Source organism: Mandrillus leucophaeus, unplaced genomic scaffold, assembly GCF_000951045.1.
Source record: "Mandrillus leucophaeus isolate KB7577 unplaced genomic scaffold, Mleu.le_1.0 Scaffold21, whole genome shotgun sequence".
NCBI lineage: Eukaryota > Metazoa > Chordata > Mammalia > Primates > Cercopithecidae > Mandrillus > Mandrillus leucophaeus.
This window is the reverse complement of record NW_012102143.1, coordinates 6364321-6381039: the sequence shown is the minus strand read 5'-3', so window position 1 is coordinate 6381039 and position 16719 is coordinate 6364321. Positions and strand designations below refer to the sequence as shown.

General features: G+C 50.6%; 1 protein-coding gene across 1 annotated transcript in view; it reads right to left on the bottom strand.

Moving 5' to 3' along the window:
• MLPH (melanophilin) overlaps nt 1–16719 on the bottom strand; it is an 86183-nt gene that overhangs the window by 40451 nt on the left and 29013 nt on the right. Inside the window, 2 exon segments of the mRNA XM_011980296.1 lie at nt 8625–8737; nt 8931–9152. Coding sequence (XP_011835686.1) covers nt 8625–8737; nt 8931–9152 — 335 coding nt within the window.

The window sequence follows — 16719 nt, the reverse complement described above, 5'->3', positions numbered from 1 at the left end:
TACCCATCCACCCAGCTGCCTACCCATTCACCCACCAATGCATTCATTCACTCAGACATCTATCCATCTATCCACCCATCCACTTATCTATCTATCTATCTATCTATCTATCTATCTATCTATCTATCTATCTATCTATCTATCTATCCATCCATCCATCCAGCCATCCACCGATCCACTCACCCACCCATCCATCCGTTGACCCACCTACCACCTTATCTGCCTATCCATCCACCTATCTATCCACCCATCCACTTACTTATCCATCCATCCATCCATCCATCCATCCATCCATCCATCCATCCATCCATGCATCCACCCATCTATCCACTCATTCACCTGCCCATCCACCCCTCCACCTACCTATCCATCCATTTATCTATCCATCCACCCACCACTCATCCCTTCCTCCTTCATCCATCTACCTATCTACCCAGCTGCCTACCCATCCACCCACCAATGCATTAATCCACTCAGACATCTATTTATCCATCCACTCAGACATCTATCCACCCATCCACTCATCCATCCGTCCATCCATCTGCCCATCCATCCATCTACTCACTACCACCTTAGCCGCCCTTCCTTCCTTCCTTCCATCCATCCTACCCTCCATCTGTCCATCCATCCATCCATCCATCCATCCATCCATCCATCCATCCATCTCTCCCTCTCCCACAATCCATCCACTCACTGAGAAACATCCAGGGAAGGCTCTCTGCTGGCCTTTCATAGACCTATTGAAACATCACTTAGAACTGGTCTGAATTACAGTATAAAAACCAGGACTCTGCATCAACGTTACCAATCAGTTGCCAATGTTACCAATCAACGTTACCAACAGATTTGACCATGTCTGCAGGATTGTGCTTATTGGGCAGCAGGAAGACCCTGGAGCTGTGGAATGTGAATGAGGCCTAGAGCTAAGTCATGTTCTCCCAAACACATGGCTTTACCTGCAGGCTCATAGCATTTGCTGGTCAGCAGGCCTGACCTCATCACTGCAGGGAGGGAGGTGAGGCTCAGCCCTCATGCCCCCGCTCCTTTCTCTGCCCAGCAGGGCTCCTTTCTCACACTGATCTCCTGGGCCTGGTCTCCCTAGCCCCACTGTCTCTCCCTGCTTTTTCCTACACACCTTGGCTTGGCCTGTGCTGTGACTGTGGCAAGTGGTTCAGGAAAGGGATCCCAGGGTTTAGAGCTAGCAGGCCCCGTGGACCATCCACCTTTCTACTCCAGGGGCTGCTGAGAGCACAACTGGCACTGTAGAGGTCAGATCCTCTGGGCCTAGCCAGGCCTTGCTGCCCTTGCACACCCTTGCCCTGGGGCCTGCACTTTGCTCTCTGCGCCTCAGGGGTCACAGGTGTGAACAAGCAGGCATTGGTGCATTGGAGTATGCACTGTCAACTGCAAAGGGGAGCAGGACTATGGGTGCAGGGCCTGAGGCGGCCTCAGAGTCACCTTTACTCTCTGCTCTGTGATGTGGGAGCTGGCCCTGCACACTGCACCTCTGCCTTGTCTGCTGCTCTGTGAGGGCTCGGCCTGCAGTGAGTGGGAGTGGGAAAAGGAAGGAGAAGGAATGTCCCCCTTCCTGTGGTTTCCAGCCCCATGCCCTTGACCCTGACAGCTGGTCCAGCTTCATCATGGCCCCTGAGACAAGGGCACTAGCTGGTGGCACCCTCGCCTTGGAGGGCTGTGTTCCAGCCCTGGGTGGCCTCCTTGGAGCTGCCTGTTTCTATTAATCCCAGCCTCTGTCCTTTGCTCACACCCCTGGTGGTTGTGGGGGACGCAGGCACTCCGGCAGTTATGACCTCTGATACCTCAGTATCTCCTTTTCCCATTCTCCGTTAACAGCATTTGAACCAGTTCCTTATATGAAATGACCGTGTGGTTTCTGTTTTAGACATTTCCCTGACTGGCCCACCTGTGATCCCTGCAGCTCCTATCTTCATCTCTTGGGCCTGGGGCCCCTTTGCAGGAAGTTCCTCCCTTGTGGCTTTCAGTTTCAGAGGCACAAGTGTCCCTATTTGCTGGACTGGCTATGCTGACCGTCCCCCGCAAGTGGGGACTGTCCCCAAGTGTGGAAGAAGGCCTGGCTCTTCCATCGCCCTACCCTCAGGACAGCCCAGGACCTGGCACCTGGCGAGCATTCAGTGGATGTACTGAATCAATCACCGACGCATCTTCCAAAGCCTCCTGTGAGATGGAGACCTCACTGTGCACTTCCCTTCATCCACCCCCGAATGCCGTACACCCTCCTCCGCGATGTCCACACCAGCTTACAGTTCTACCATCAACTGGGCCTTGGGTGGCTCTGGGTTCTCAGGCTCTGTCCTGAGCCAGCAGTGATCTTTTATATGGGTTGGAAAATTTAGTCTCATTGTCCAGTTTTCCATTTATAATACAGAGATAGAAACAGTCAACCAACTGGCAAAACTGAAATCTGAATTAAGGACTTTATAACAAACAGCTGAGATCAGGTGTCAAGCACACGCTGTCACTGCCTGTCCTGCCTGAAGCTGCCACTGCCATTCACCACTTTGCTGCCCATTTAGGAATGTCTGGGAAGATGCTGGGGTGAGTCAAGGGGACCAGCAGCTTGCCTGGGCTCAGCCGGCCTCAATTTCCCCAGTGGAAGGAGAGATGGGAGAGGCAGCCTGGTGTATTCTTTAACTTGAATCTTTCTCTTAAAGATAAAAGCTATCAAGGGTTTTAAAGGGGCCCACAGGTGCCCGTGTCTGAGCTCAGGCAGGTCTATTTTTACACACTCAGTGGATGACTGCCTGGCTGGCAATGCTTCTGGGGCTCAGAAAACAGTGCCCCCAAATGAGGGCCTTAGCAGCAGCCTCAGAAGCAAAGTTTCTCTCTGACCTTCTCCTGCTCTTTTGTCTCCCAGGCCCATTCTCCCCCAAGGCCAGCATAGAAACTAGAATCCCTCTTCCACAAGGCAGGACATAGAAACCAGTATCCCTTTCTCCCAAAGTCAGCCAAAAACCATGCAAATACCACTCTGACTTTATCTCTACTTTCTATGTAAAATCTAGCCATAAAGAAATTATCTGGCTGGGCATGTGTGGCTCATGCTTGTAATCCCAGCACTTTGGGAGGTTGAAGTGGGAGGACTGCTTGAACCCAGGAGTTCAAAACCAGCCTGGGCAATATAGTGAGACCTCATCTCTAAAAAAAATAAATAAATAATTAAAAAAGAAATGATCTGACCTTCCTGGTTTGACTTTAGGTCATAAGCCCCCCACTCCAGAGAGGGTCCCGCCCATTCCTGGAGGGAGAAAGGCCAAGAAGAACGTAGACAAACAGGCCTTGCTGGGTTCCCTACTCAGCCTATCGGCAGTAGGTCTGGCCTTGTATAATCCCTTTCCACACGCTGTCCATACTTTCTTGAATCCAAGCATAAAAATGGACAATTTTCCTGCATCTGTGGGTCTGCATTCTGAAGGCTCCCGTGTATACACGGTGAACACATTTCTATGTTTTTTGTCCAGTGAATCTGCCTTTTACGAGATGATTTTTCAGTGAACTTTCAGAAGGTCAAGGTTTTTGGCTCCAAATGTGCCCAGATGACAGTGCCAGAGAGCAGACCTGGTTTTATTTTTGTTCTCTCTGGACAAGTGAGTGCCTTGAGGAGACGCATCTCAAACCAACAGGCAGAGGCCCCAAGACGTGAACTCCCCCTGCATTCAGGGATGTGGAAATGGGCTTTCCGGGGCCTGAGGACCCACCTGTCAGGGTGATGTCCCCGGTCCCCACGATGAACGTGAAGAGGAAGTATCCCGGCATCTCAGGGGTCCTTTTAGTGTTGATCCCTTTTGTCACTCTGCACTTGGGCCAGGGGTTTGGGCGACGTTATCCTACCTATCTGATCAAGTCATGCTAAAAAAAAAAAAAAAATCCAAAAGATCTTCCATGTTCCTGACACAGAACAGAGATTTTCTGACCACTCTTGATAGGGAGGAGAAAAAAAAAATAAAACCACATGAGTATAAAGAACTTAGTGTTGACGTCAGGCGAGGTCTGCACTGTCAGGCAAAGCCACCACCGAGGGAAATGGAAAGGCACTGGGAGGGAAGGCAGGGGGATGGGGGAACTGTGTGCTCAGCGACCAGTCCAGGTCTTTCCCCTTCCTCTCCTGGCCATCGGCCATCGAGGCTGCCTCCTGCAGAGCCTGCCAGGTCCCCTATGGAAGGCCTTGGTGAAACATCCAGCGCTCTGAAGGTTCACTCAATGAAGACCCCAGCGGTCCACTTACTAACTAGCTGGACAAGGTCTGCATTAGGCCCTGGCTGGGCCAGGTTTCAAAACATTAACCTCAAGCTTTTTTACCCTACTTTTTTTTTTTTTTTTTTTAAAGGCACAGCTTTCCCAGTTTTTGTGTTCCTTGCTTGCGCCCTGTTTTAATGTTGTAGTTACAGGCGCCCAGCAGGGAGGAACGCAGCCCCTGTGGGCGCTTGGGGGAGCTGCTGGGAATTCAAGTTCAAGGAACAGCTGTTTTCTGTTTTCTGTTGCCCCACAGCGCCACCTCCTGGCCCTTGGTGGTGATGATTTTGAAGTCAGCAGGTTCTGACGGGCCGTGTAAAGTCCAGCACCTCTGGGCTGAGCTGTTGAAACACTGCATTCTTTGAAATAATACAGCTTCCTGAGCCCACCCCAGTCCCTAAAGACTGCCTCTGGGGTTGACATTCTCAGATGCTTGACAGCATGGCTTTTCCCGGTGTTACGTGTCATTTCTATCCTTACGCCTGGTAGGGGTGGACTGGAGGCTGGACCAAGCTCTATCCGCTGCAGGAGGACCCTATGGTGGGCTCCAGGCTGGCCGTGTGCATGTGGGAGGTAGGATTTGCTGCTGGGTTTCATGATCACTGTGAAGAAGCAGCCCAGGAATAGGGTGACGGCCTGTCCCCAAGTCATCGGCCATTCCTAGTCACATCTATTGTTGCAGCATGTTATCAGTAGAGCCTCCTTTTACTCTTAAAAATGCCCTGGTTTGGGTGATTTATCACACCTGCCCCCACCCTCACCCCCACCACTCAAGAAGTGCAGCCACCCTGTGCTGCTCAGCGTGCTGCTCCAGGGGTGCCTCTCCGTGGCCTCTGTCCTAAATTAAACGATGTGCTAAGATGCCTTGAAATGCCTGCAGCAGGCCCAGCAAGAGCTTGAATGCTCAAAGGGCATATATGCCAACTTCTGCCTCTCCAATCAAACTTGGGGCTTTGAGGGACAGGCACGAATAAGGTGTCTCTCCAGAAAGAAGGCCTGGGGGAGACGCCTGGGCTGGGGCATGGTAAGGACGCCCCAATCCAGAAGCACAGCCTCTGCCCTGGATGTGCCCAGCTGCTGGAGCTGCCTCGTGACCCTGGAGAAACTCGCCTTGCAGATGGAGTCATCCAGGACACTGAGACCCAGATTTTCTGACCACTCTTGATAGGGAGGAGAAAAAAAAAATAAAACCACATGAGTATAAAGAACTTAGTGTTGACGTCAGGCGAGGTCTGCACTGTCAGGCAAAGCCACCACCGAGGGAAAACTCCAGAGAGGGTCCCGCCCATTCCTGGAGGGAGAAAGGCCAAGAAGAACGTAGACAAACAGGCCTTGCTGGGTTCCCTACTCAGCCTATCGGCAGTAGGTCTGGCCTTGTATAATCCCTTTCCACACGCTGTCCATACTTTCTTGAATCCAAGCATAAAAATGGACAATTTTCCTGCATCTGTGGGTCTGCATTCTGAAGGCTCCCGTGTATACACGGTGAACACATTTCTATGTTTTTTGTCCAGTGAATCTGCCTTTTACGAGATGATTTTTCAGTGAACTTTCAGAAGGTCAAGGTTTTTGGCTCCAAATGTGCCCAGATGACAGTGCCAGAGAGCAGACCTGGTTTTATTTTTGTTCTCTCTGGACAAGTGAGTGCCTTGAGGAGACGCATCTCAAACCAACAGGCAGAGGCCCCAAGACGTGAACTCCCCCTGCATTCAGGGATGTGGAAATGGGCTTTCCGGGGCCTGGGGACCCACCTGTCAGGGTGATGTCCCCGGTCCCCACGATGAACGTGAAGAGGAAGTATCCCGGCATCTCAGGGGTCCTTTTAGTGTTGATCCCTTTTGTCACTCTGCACTTGGGCCAGGGGTTTGGGCGACGTTATCCTACCTATCTGATCAAGTCATGCTAAAAAAAAAAAAAAAATCCAAAAGATCTTCCATGTTCCTGACACAGAACAGAGATTTTCTGACCACTCTTGATAGGGAGGAGAAAAAAAAAATAAAACCACATGAGTATAAAGAACTTAGTGTTGACGTCAGGCGAGGTCTGCACTGTCAGGCAAAGCCACCACCGAGGGAAATGGAAAGGCACTGGGAGGGAAGGCAGGGGGATGGGGGAACTGTGTGCTCAGCGACCAGTCCAGGTCTTTCCCCTTCCTCTCCTGGCCATCGGCCATCGAGGCTGCCTCCTGCAGAGCCTGCCAGGTCCCCTATGGAAGGCCTTGGTGAAACATCCAGCGCTCTGAAGGTTCACTCAATGAAGACCCCAGCGGTCCACTTACTAACTAGCTGGACAAGGTCTGCATTAGGCCCTGGCTGGGCCAGGTTTCAAAACATTAACCTCAAGCTTTTTTACCCTACTTTTTTTTTTTTTTTTTTTAAAGGCACAGCTTTCCCAGTTTTTGTGTTCCTTGCTTGCGCCCTGTTTTAATGTTGTAGTTACAGGCGCCCAGCAGGGAGGAACGCAGCCCCTGTGGGCGCTTGGGGGAGCTGCTGGGAATTCAAGTTCAAGGAACAGCTGTTTTCTGTTTTCTGTTGCCCCACAGCGCCACCTCCTGGCCCTTGGTGGTGATGATTTTGAAGTCAGCAGGTTCTGACGGGCCGTGTAAAGTCCAGCACCTCTGGGCTGAGCTGTTGAAACACTGCATTCTTTGAAATAATACAGCTTCCTGAGCCCACCCCAGTCCCTAAAGACTGCCTCTGGGGTTGACATTCTCAGATGCTTGACAGCATGGCTTTTCCCGGTGTTACGTGTCATTTCTATCCTTACGCCTGGTAGGGGTGGACTGGAGGCTGGACCAAGCTCTATCCGCTGCAGGAGGACCCTATGGTGGGCTCCAGGCTGGCCGTGTGCATGTGGGAGGTAGGATTTGCTGCTGGGTTTCATGATCACTGTGAAGAAGCAGCCCAGGAATAGGGTGACGGCCTGTCCCCAAGTCATCGGCCATTCCTAGTCACATCTATTGTTGCAGCATGTTATCAGTAGAGCCTCCTTTTACTCTTAAAAATGCCCTGGTTTGGGTGATTTATCACACCTGCCCCCACCCTCACCCCCACCACTCAAGAAGTGCAGCCACCCTGTGCTGCTCAGCGTGCTGCTCCAGGGGTGCCTCTCCGTGGCCTCTGTCCTAAATTAAACGATGTGCTAAGATGCCTTGAAATGCCTGCGGCAGGCCCAGCAAGAGCTTGAATGCTCAAAGGGCATATATGCCAACTTCTGCCTCTCCAATCAAACTTGGGGCTTTGAGGGACAGGCACGAATAAGGTGTCTCTCCAGAAAGAAGGCCTGGGGGAGACGCCTGGGCTGGGGCATGGTAAGGACGCCCCAATCCAGAAGCACAGCCTCTGCCCTGGATGTGCCCAGCTGCTGGAGCCAGGCAGCTGCCTCGTGACCCTGGAGAAACTCGCCTTGCAGATGGAGTCATCCAGGACACTGAGACCCCAGACACCTGGCTTGGTGGGGGCTGTCCCCCCCGAATGCTTGACCAGGCTTAGTGACAAGAGCCTTGGACTCAGGTAACAGGGACAAGGTGAACTTTCTCAAAAACACTGTTGGTTTAGCTCCCTTCAAACTCAAACGCAGAAGAGCCTCTGGCATCCTCCCACCCTCCCCGTGAAAACATCTCTTCCAAATGCCTTATGGGGGATATTACAGGCAAACAGATTGTTTAGTTTAAGACTACTGCCTGGATTTCAATGTCATTGTGAAATAAATACTTGGATTCAAAAGACAAAAACAACTGAATTGTAACAGATTTCTCTAAATCCTGATAATCACCATTCATGGGAAATGTTTGTTGAAAAGAGAGAGTCTAGGCCCCAAACCAGATGTCCCAGGGAAGAAGGGCTTGGAAAACATGTAGTATTAACAAGCACCCTGGTGATTCAATCAGCAGCTGGGTTTCAGAAACTTGGCTTTGAGTTCTCAACTTACTTTGAAGATTTGAAAACAATATAATTTCAAATATTGGCAACTTCAACAGCACCCAGGACTTCTGAGGCACTCAGACCAGGCCAGTGGGATGCAGAGGTTTGCACCTCACATGAAAAGGAGCCAATTTCACAGGGCGCAGTGACTCACGCCTATAACCCCAGCACTTCGGGAGGCCGAGGTGGGTGGATTGCTTGAGCCCAGGGGTTTGAGGCCAGCCTGGGCAACATGGTGAGACGCCTGTCTCTACAAAAATTCAATTTAAAAAAACAGCAGCGGAAGAGACAGAGAGGCATGCGCACGCACACACACGTGCACACACATACGCACACACATACATACACACACACGCACACTCCAAAGGAACCTGCTTTAATATTCCTAAAATGCCTGGGAACTAAAAGCCCTTCCCACTGTCCACTGCTTACCTCCACCCTGCAGCCGCCCATGGAGGGACCGGATCACTTTGGCACTTCCGAACCTCTTGAAGCGGGCTTTCACGTGCTCGTAGTACCACTCCAGTGAGCCGATCTTCACGACTCTGCAGTGACAAACACAGGCGCGTGGCACTGCCTAAGTGCTGAACACAGGTCTGCATAAATAACACATACACACGCACACACACACACAAGCGTGCACGTGTGTGCATCCACCCTTCTTCAGCGAGCCTCACCGAAGGGACACGCCAGATCCAGAAACTATCAAGATCATTTTACCTCAAGGCCTGGGCTCACCTGGCCAGATGGCAGGGGTCACAGATCCAGCCCTGCTCCTCGGGGTGGACGCGGCCACAGCTTTTGCAGGTGAAGCGGCCACATTCCAGGCACTGTCTTTTGCTATTCACAAGCAGCCGGTAGGGCTGCAGGCACTGGGTGCAGTGGGTCTCGTTCAGATGGGCAGTGTCGGAAAGCAGCTCCCTCTTGGAGCTTTCCTTCTTAATCTTGCCCTTCAACCCCCTTGGAAAAATATCAGAAACAAGAAATATATTGGGCATCTTGTTTTTGCCACAGGCTTTAAGTGTGTACATGTACACACACACACACAGACACAGACACATACACACACACAGTAAACGTCTCCTATGCAGAAAACAGTGACCCAAAGTTGGGCAAAGGCACACAGGCATCTTTGTGTTGAGGGCTGAGCTCAAACGGGCAATTTTGGTAGGCTGGAATGGAATGGAATGGAAACACGTTAATTTCATAGAAATGACATTGCATTCAAGCATTTCTGTGGCTGTTTACAATTGTACCAATTTTGGTTGGCAGGTCACTGCACCCTCCCCAGGGCGGTCACAGAGTCCTGAGGGCAAAGCCAGATGGTGTTTCCTGATCAAGCATTTTTGGGTCTCTCCCAGCAGGGGGCAAGAGTTGAGCTCCCCCAGAGCGCGACTGAAACGGCTCGGCGTTTCCAGAGCAGGAATCATCCAGCGCCCAGAAGTCTCAGGAAAACTACAGTTCTCCTAGACCATCCGAGTTTAACGGACACAGCTTCCTGGTGAACCTGCCAAGTCGAACTGATTGGAAAATGTACCTTAGATGATAATGAACACATTTCTTTTGTTCTAGAGTTCAGAGAATGTCTGCCAAACGTCATATTTTCAGTTTCAGATGAGGTAAAATTAATCCATTCTTAGTGACACAAACAAGAAGGACACTAGATGCCATTGTCTCCAGAGAACTCTGAAGTGCACTGATTTGGATGGGGACACCCAGAGTGTGGCAAAGGTGAAGAGACTGGAGAGTCCCACAAGGCAGTGGGAGGCCACCTCCGGTTTCAAGTGCAATTGGCTGAACTTCACTGATTTTCCTCTCTCAACTATTTACAAAAATATTCACTGAGATGGACACAAAATCAGGCTCTCGTCATCGCTTCAAAAACCAACAGAAAAAGTGTCAAGCAGTTGTAGGAATCTAGGGGGATACCGCCATCCACAGACTACAGTTTAGATAAAGCTGCACTGACAAGGTAAAATCTTTGCCCCAAACAGAGGAGCACAAGTCCCTGGAACCAGATGGGAAGGGCCTCACCCCCTCCATTTCCACTCTTGCCAGCTCTGCACTAACTAGAAAACCTGGAGGCCACCCCTTCGCCGGACAGGGCTTGTCCAGCCTGTGTCCCAGGGAGTAGCTCTTCTTCTGTATCCAGGCAGAACGATACCCCGAGGCCCAGCACAGCAGGAAGAAAGACAAGGACATGTGCGCTGCCCTGCATCCCAGGCCGGAGGAGTCCTCTTAAATAAGAGCCCAGAAGTGTCCTGGGGCAGCAGCTGGAGGTTGATATATTTCCGGGGCTGAAACTGGGGAAAAGGATAACTGTACTGTGCTTTAGATTCTTTAAAACATAACTTCCCTTCTTCATAGCCAGAGACCAGGAAGGGAGGGCAGAGAAGACTCCATTTGGGGAGGCCAGATGACACCTGCCAGCTACTCCAGGATGTATCAACCAGACCCGCAGCTTCAGATGCTGAGGGGTGAATGGGGCCGGAGCACTCCATGCACTCTGTTTATTGGGTTGACCAGAAGTCACTCCTCAACAGGCAAAAGCCAGGCACGTGGCTTCAAGTTAAAGTTAGCTTCAGGAATAAAAGACCCTCCTGAATGTGACTTACCATCAGAAACAGACTTGAAACAAGTCAGCTTGGCGTGCTGAATGGGGCATAAGCAAGTATGTATAGTCTCAACGAGAGGGACAGAGGAGACATGGGAGGAAATCAGGCTGAGACGGGAGCACCACCGGCTATGCTGGTGGAGATGGAGAAGAACCGGTTAAGACGGAGATGGCGAGGAATCACAACCCACAATGGAGGGGGCAATGGGCACAACTTCTACCGTGGAATATTAGATTCCATGATTTCCAATGGTGGTCTTCAAAGTGTGGTCCAGGGGCCTCTCCTCTGGAGGTTCCTAAGATCCTTTAGGGGGCGGGTCACAAGGGCAAGGCTATTTTTGTAATAATGCTAAGACATCATTTGCCTTTTCTTTGCCCTTCGACGCCTGCACTGAAGGTGTAAAAACAATGGTGGATAAACTGCTGGGGCTTTAGCACAAGTCAGGGCAGTGGGCCCGACGGCACTGGCAGTCACTGTATCCTTCATCAAAAAAGAAAGGAGCTGGGCGCAGTGGCTCATGCCTGTAATCCCATCACTTTGGGAGGTCGAGGCAGGCGGATCACCTGAGGTCAGGAGTTCAAGACCAGCTGGCCAACATGGTGAAACCCCGTCTCTACTAAAAACACAAAAATTAGCCAGGCACAGTGGTGCACCCCTGTAATCCCTGCTACTCGGGAGGCTGAGGCAGGAGAGTTGTTGGAACCAGGGAAGCAGAGGTTGCAGTGAGCCGAGATTGTACTACTGCACTCCAGGCTGGGTGACAGAGCGAGACTCTGTTTCAAAAAAAAAAAAAAAAAGAAAAAGAAATGAGAAGAAAAAACAGTTGCATTTAAGAATCACCTTGATGAAACACTAAAAGTTATGAGTCTTTTTGAACTGTGGCCCCCGTCCATGTCTTTTGAGTATTCTGCGTGATGAGCTTGGAGGAGGACGGGATTGGAGGAGGACGGGATTGGAGCTGCATGTTGAAGGTGACAGATATTTCTATCGACGGGTTTGGGCAATTGTTCAGATTGCAACCTGAGCTAGAAACTTTTCTTATGAAATACCATTTTCACTTGAGAGAACAACAGGGAGATGAACTGTTTCGACTTGGGTGCGTGGCAGATATTTTCTCAAAAATGAACAAAGTGCGACTCTCACTTCAAGAAAAAGAAGTGACAGTATTTACTGCCAGTAATGAAACGGAAGCTTTCAAGCACAAAGTAGAATTTTGGAAAACATATATCGCCTGCTGTGAGCTTGACAGTTTCCAACACCAGGAGACTTTTGATGAGATCGCTGGTGAGAGTGGTTCTCTTTTGGGATGCATATGAAATGTGTCAACATTTGAGAAGTCTGCATAACTCAGTGAGCCAGAGTCTTCCAAATGATTAATGCACGGTGTTGCAAAAATCACACAGGGGTAGAAAATCCACCTCAAGTGCAAGAAAGACCAATGGATTTTAACAAACAGGAAAGGAAAAGTTCATTAATGTGGTTTCAGATTCCACATCACAACTAACCTTTAAGAAACTACCAACTGTCTGAGCGCGGTGGCTCACGCCTGTAATTCCAGCAGTTTGGGAGGCCGAGGCAGGTGGATGACCTGAGATCAGGAGCTCGAGACTAGCCTGGCCAACATGGTGAAACCCTGTCTCTACTAAAAATGCAAAAATTAGCGAGGCATGGTGGCACGCACCTGTAGTGACAGCTACTCAGGAGGCTGAGGCAGGAGAATCACTTGAACGTGGGAGGCAGAGGTTGCAATGAGCTGAGATTGCACCACTACACTCCATCCTGGGTGGCAGAGCGAGACTTTGCCTCAAAAAAAAAACCAAAAAACAAAAAACAAAAATAACCCAACGACAACAAAAAACTACTAACTCCAACTTCCAGGTTTTCATGCTGTAACAACACATAATGTTAATTATCATCTGCAAAGCCTAACACTCATTTTTTCAATTATATATCTGTATGAGCCTAGATTTTCTTCAAATACTACAGCCCAGACAATGTGTTATCACCCACTGAATGCAGAAGCAAGTAGAGAATTCAGCTGTCTTCTATTGTTCCAGATAAGGGAGGAGACCACCCCTCACATTGACTTATGCCCAATTTCTGCCTCCAAAGAAAAAAGAAGTAAAAACTAAAAGGCAGAAATGAAATCCACAGGCAGAGAGCCTGGTGCCACACCCTCGGCCTGGTAGTTACAGATTGACTCCTGACCTAATCGGTTATGTTATCTATAGATTCCAGACATTGTATGGAAAAGCACTGTGAAAATCCCTGTCCTGTTCTGTTCCATTCTAATTACAAGTGCAGGTGCATGCAGTCCCCAGTCATGTACCCCCTGCTTGCTCAATCGATCACAACCCTCTCACATGGACCCCCTTAGAGTTGTGAGCCCTTAAAAGGGGCAGGAATTGCTCACTCGGGGAGCTCGGTTTTTGGAGACGTGAGTCTGCCAATGCTCCCAGCTGAATAAAGCCCTTTCCTTCTACAATTTGGTGTCTAAGGGGTTCTTGTCTGTGGCTGTCCTGCTACACAGACATTAAAGGGATTTGCAAAAACAGAACAACACCATTGACCTGATTCATGCTCTTATTTTGGGAAAGTCTCATTTTTTATAAAAACTATATTTATGTTAACATATAGGGGGTTTACAGTTATTTTAAATGAGTGAATAAATAAATATTTTTAACTCCCAGTTTTAATTTCTGATGTGGTAAATATTAATAGATATGATTCATGTGAATAAAACTCTTTGGGGTTCTCATTAATTTAGGAAATATGAAGGGGTCCTGAGGCACAAAGGTTTGAGAACCGCTGATTTCGAAGTCAAGTTTGCTCCCCCTCCCAGAATGCGGAGAAAAGGGACTAAGCGATGGGAGAGAGCAGAGAGATGATGGCAAAGGCAGAGAAAGTGAGCCCCTGGTGGAGACAGAGCCCTGGAGACAGGGATGCGTGTGGTGGAAGGGAAGTGCTGTCCTTGTCCTCAGGGCAGGGGACCCACACTACTGTCCTCTGCAGTCCCACCTCCGGGGGGCCCTGGGACATGCAGCCAGAGCTGTGACTGGTGGGGCAGAACAGAGCAGAGGGGAGACTCCTGTCCTCAAGGGAGGTCCAGCAGCTTCTGAGGAAAGGGCGCATACAAGGGAAGAAAAACGCTTCCAGGATGAGAAGAGGAAGGAAAGCCCACTTCTATGATGGGGTCTGGACAAGCGAGGCGAGCCAAGCAGCGTGAAGGGGTCAGACCTGTGCCCTGCTCTGCCCCTCTTGGGGTGGAATCCAGACAGGGGTGTGGTGGCAACATGCAGGAATACTGGAGAGAGCCCAGGATGGCGGGGCTGGTGGCCACCCCCGCAGGCACAGCAAGGGGAGGCTCCCACTATGGCCGTCCCCAAGGTCCAGCACACAGGCCGGGGAGGAGACTGCACGAAGGGTCCCGCGGGCCTCCACTTGCATTGGGTGCTGGAGTGTTGGGGAATCCACATCCCCGTGGTCCTCAGACCCCGCTCCAGCAGGACTGCATGAGATGAGGAGCAACCAGGGGACTGGCAGAAGCTTGGGGTTGGTGGAAGAGGCCACCGCACGTGGGTATGTGGCGGGATCAGGGTCTCAGTGGTGGGTGCCATCCGCATCTCGGTACCCAGCCAGTACCCTTCGCATACCAGCCAGTGGCCCCATCCTGCAAGCTGACCTGCCCTTCACTCTGCATCAGGACCAGCAAGGAGGTGGGGACAGTGTGTGGAGTGCAGACTCCAACAACCCGGCCACCGGGAGGGTCATGAGCCCTTCTCCCAAGGCCCAGCTTCTGGCCTGGCCAAAAGCAGGGGTTAGGGAGTAGAAGTGGCATTGCGGGGAGCTCCGGAAGAGAAGCTGAGCCAGGAACAGAGACCCAGTAAGTACAGTGTGGGAGATCTGAAGCCCTGAAGCCTGCACTGTCTTGCTGCTCAAGGGGTGAAGCCTCACGAGCGGGAGCAGATGGGAAGTAAAAGACCTGTATTTCCTTCGCACAGCTTGGTTGGGCATGAGTGAGTTTTTGACCATGCCACCGAGGCAGCCATCACCTTAACAACACAGGAAAACTCTCCCAACCAGAGAGAAGAAACAAAGAAAGAGCTGGGTCTTCAGATTAGAGGGGTCACTGGATGGTAGGAGATGCCTACACAGACTGATAAGACCACTCGGTTCCAGGGTGGGCAAAACCCCCACCAGCATGGTGGAAAAGACCGGCAACCTCCAACGGGGCGGAGGCCATGCAGGGAGTCCTTCTGCAAGGCTGAGGGCTGGCCGTGGGGCAGTGGCTCCTGTCCTACTGCTGCCGTTTCAGAGCTCCACCAACTCCATGGCTTAAAACAATGCAAATGCTGGCCAGGTGCGGTGGCACACACCTGTAATCCCAGCACTTTGGGAGGCCAAGGTGGGTAGATCACCTGAGGTCAGGAGTTCAAGACCAACCTGGCCAACATGGTGAATCCCCATCTCTACTAAAAATACAAAAAATTAGGCCGGTGTGGTGGCGGGCACCTGTAATCCCAGCTAGTTGGGAGGCTGAGACAGAAGAATCGCTTAAACCCAGGAAGTGGAGGTTGCAGTGAGCTGAGATCATGCCACTGCCCTCCAGCCTGGGCAATAAAAGCAAAACTCCACTTCAAAAAACAAAATAAAATAAAAGAAACACAATAAAAAATGCAAATGCATTACCTGACAGCTCTGGAGGGCAGAAATTTGACTCAGGATTCACTGAGCTAACATCAAGGTGTTGGCAGGACTGTGGCCCCTCCTGGAGCCCCCAGGGGAGAATCTGCTTTCTGGCAGGTCAGCTTCTTGAGGGCTTCAGGTGTGTGGGCTTCTGGCCCCTTTCTCCATCTTCAAAATCAGCCATCCCTTCTGTTTTCAAGGCCCCTGTGATGACATTGGGCCCACCCAGGGAACCTGGGATCATCTCCCAGGTCCAGGCCAGCAGGTGGGCAGCCTAAAATGTTGTATAGCCTGAGGAATTCACAGGTTCTGGGGATTGGGACGTGGACATCTTTTTTGTGGGGGATGATTCTGCTTACCACCGGTAGCAGTATCCCCACAGCCTGCAGGGGAAAGTGTGTGAGCTCAGATTGTACTCCCAGCCGAGTGGAACAGAGATCCTCAAAGACAAAATCCACACTGCATGCCATGCCTGAGAAAATAGCCTGAAGACAGACACCAGGTGATGGAAAAATGATACCCGAGGGTGACCCTGAGTTGAGGGCTGGAGCACAAAAGACCCAGTGAGTCACGGGATTGAGGGGCCAAATGACTGAAAGTGCAGCAACCAAAGTAAACCTCACGTCAGGGCTAACAGCTGGCAGCGGATGGAAAGATGGCAGCCATTGCTGAGGAGCAGTGCCGGGGAGCCAGGCTCCCGCTCCTGGGAACGCATGTCAGGAATTACCACGAGGGAGCTGGAAACTCACTAAAGGGGAAGGCCAAGATGACGATAAAAACGATGAAGAGGAAGTGAGTGGTGATGTGAGAACGGCAGGCACTGAGAGACGGAGCCTCAGAGAATCTCATAAAACATCTCAGACCAACGTTCCCCTCCAGGCCCTGCCTTGGAAGCAGATTCCCTGTTTTAGCCCCTCTTTTTTTCATCTCTAGAGCTGCCTGTGTCAGTGATTCCAACTAGTTTGGTTAAGGGTGATTTCAAATTCCTTATTATCAAAAAAATTTATTTTTATTATTAATTAATTAATTAATTTATTTATTTATTTTTGAGATGGAATTTTGTTCTGCCGCCCAGGCTGTACTGAAGTGGTGTGACCTCGGCTGACTGCAACCTTTGTCCCCCAGGTTCAAGCGATTCTCCTGCCTCAACCTCCTGAGTAGCTGAGATGACAGGCGCCTGCCATCATGGCTGGCTAATTTTTGTATTTTTAGTAGAGATGGGGTTT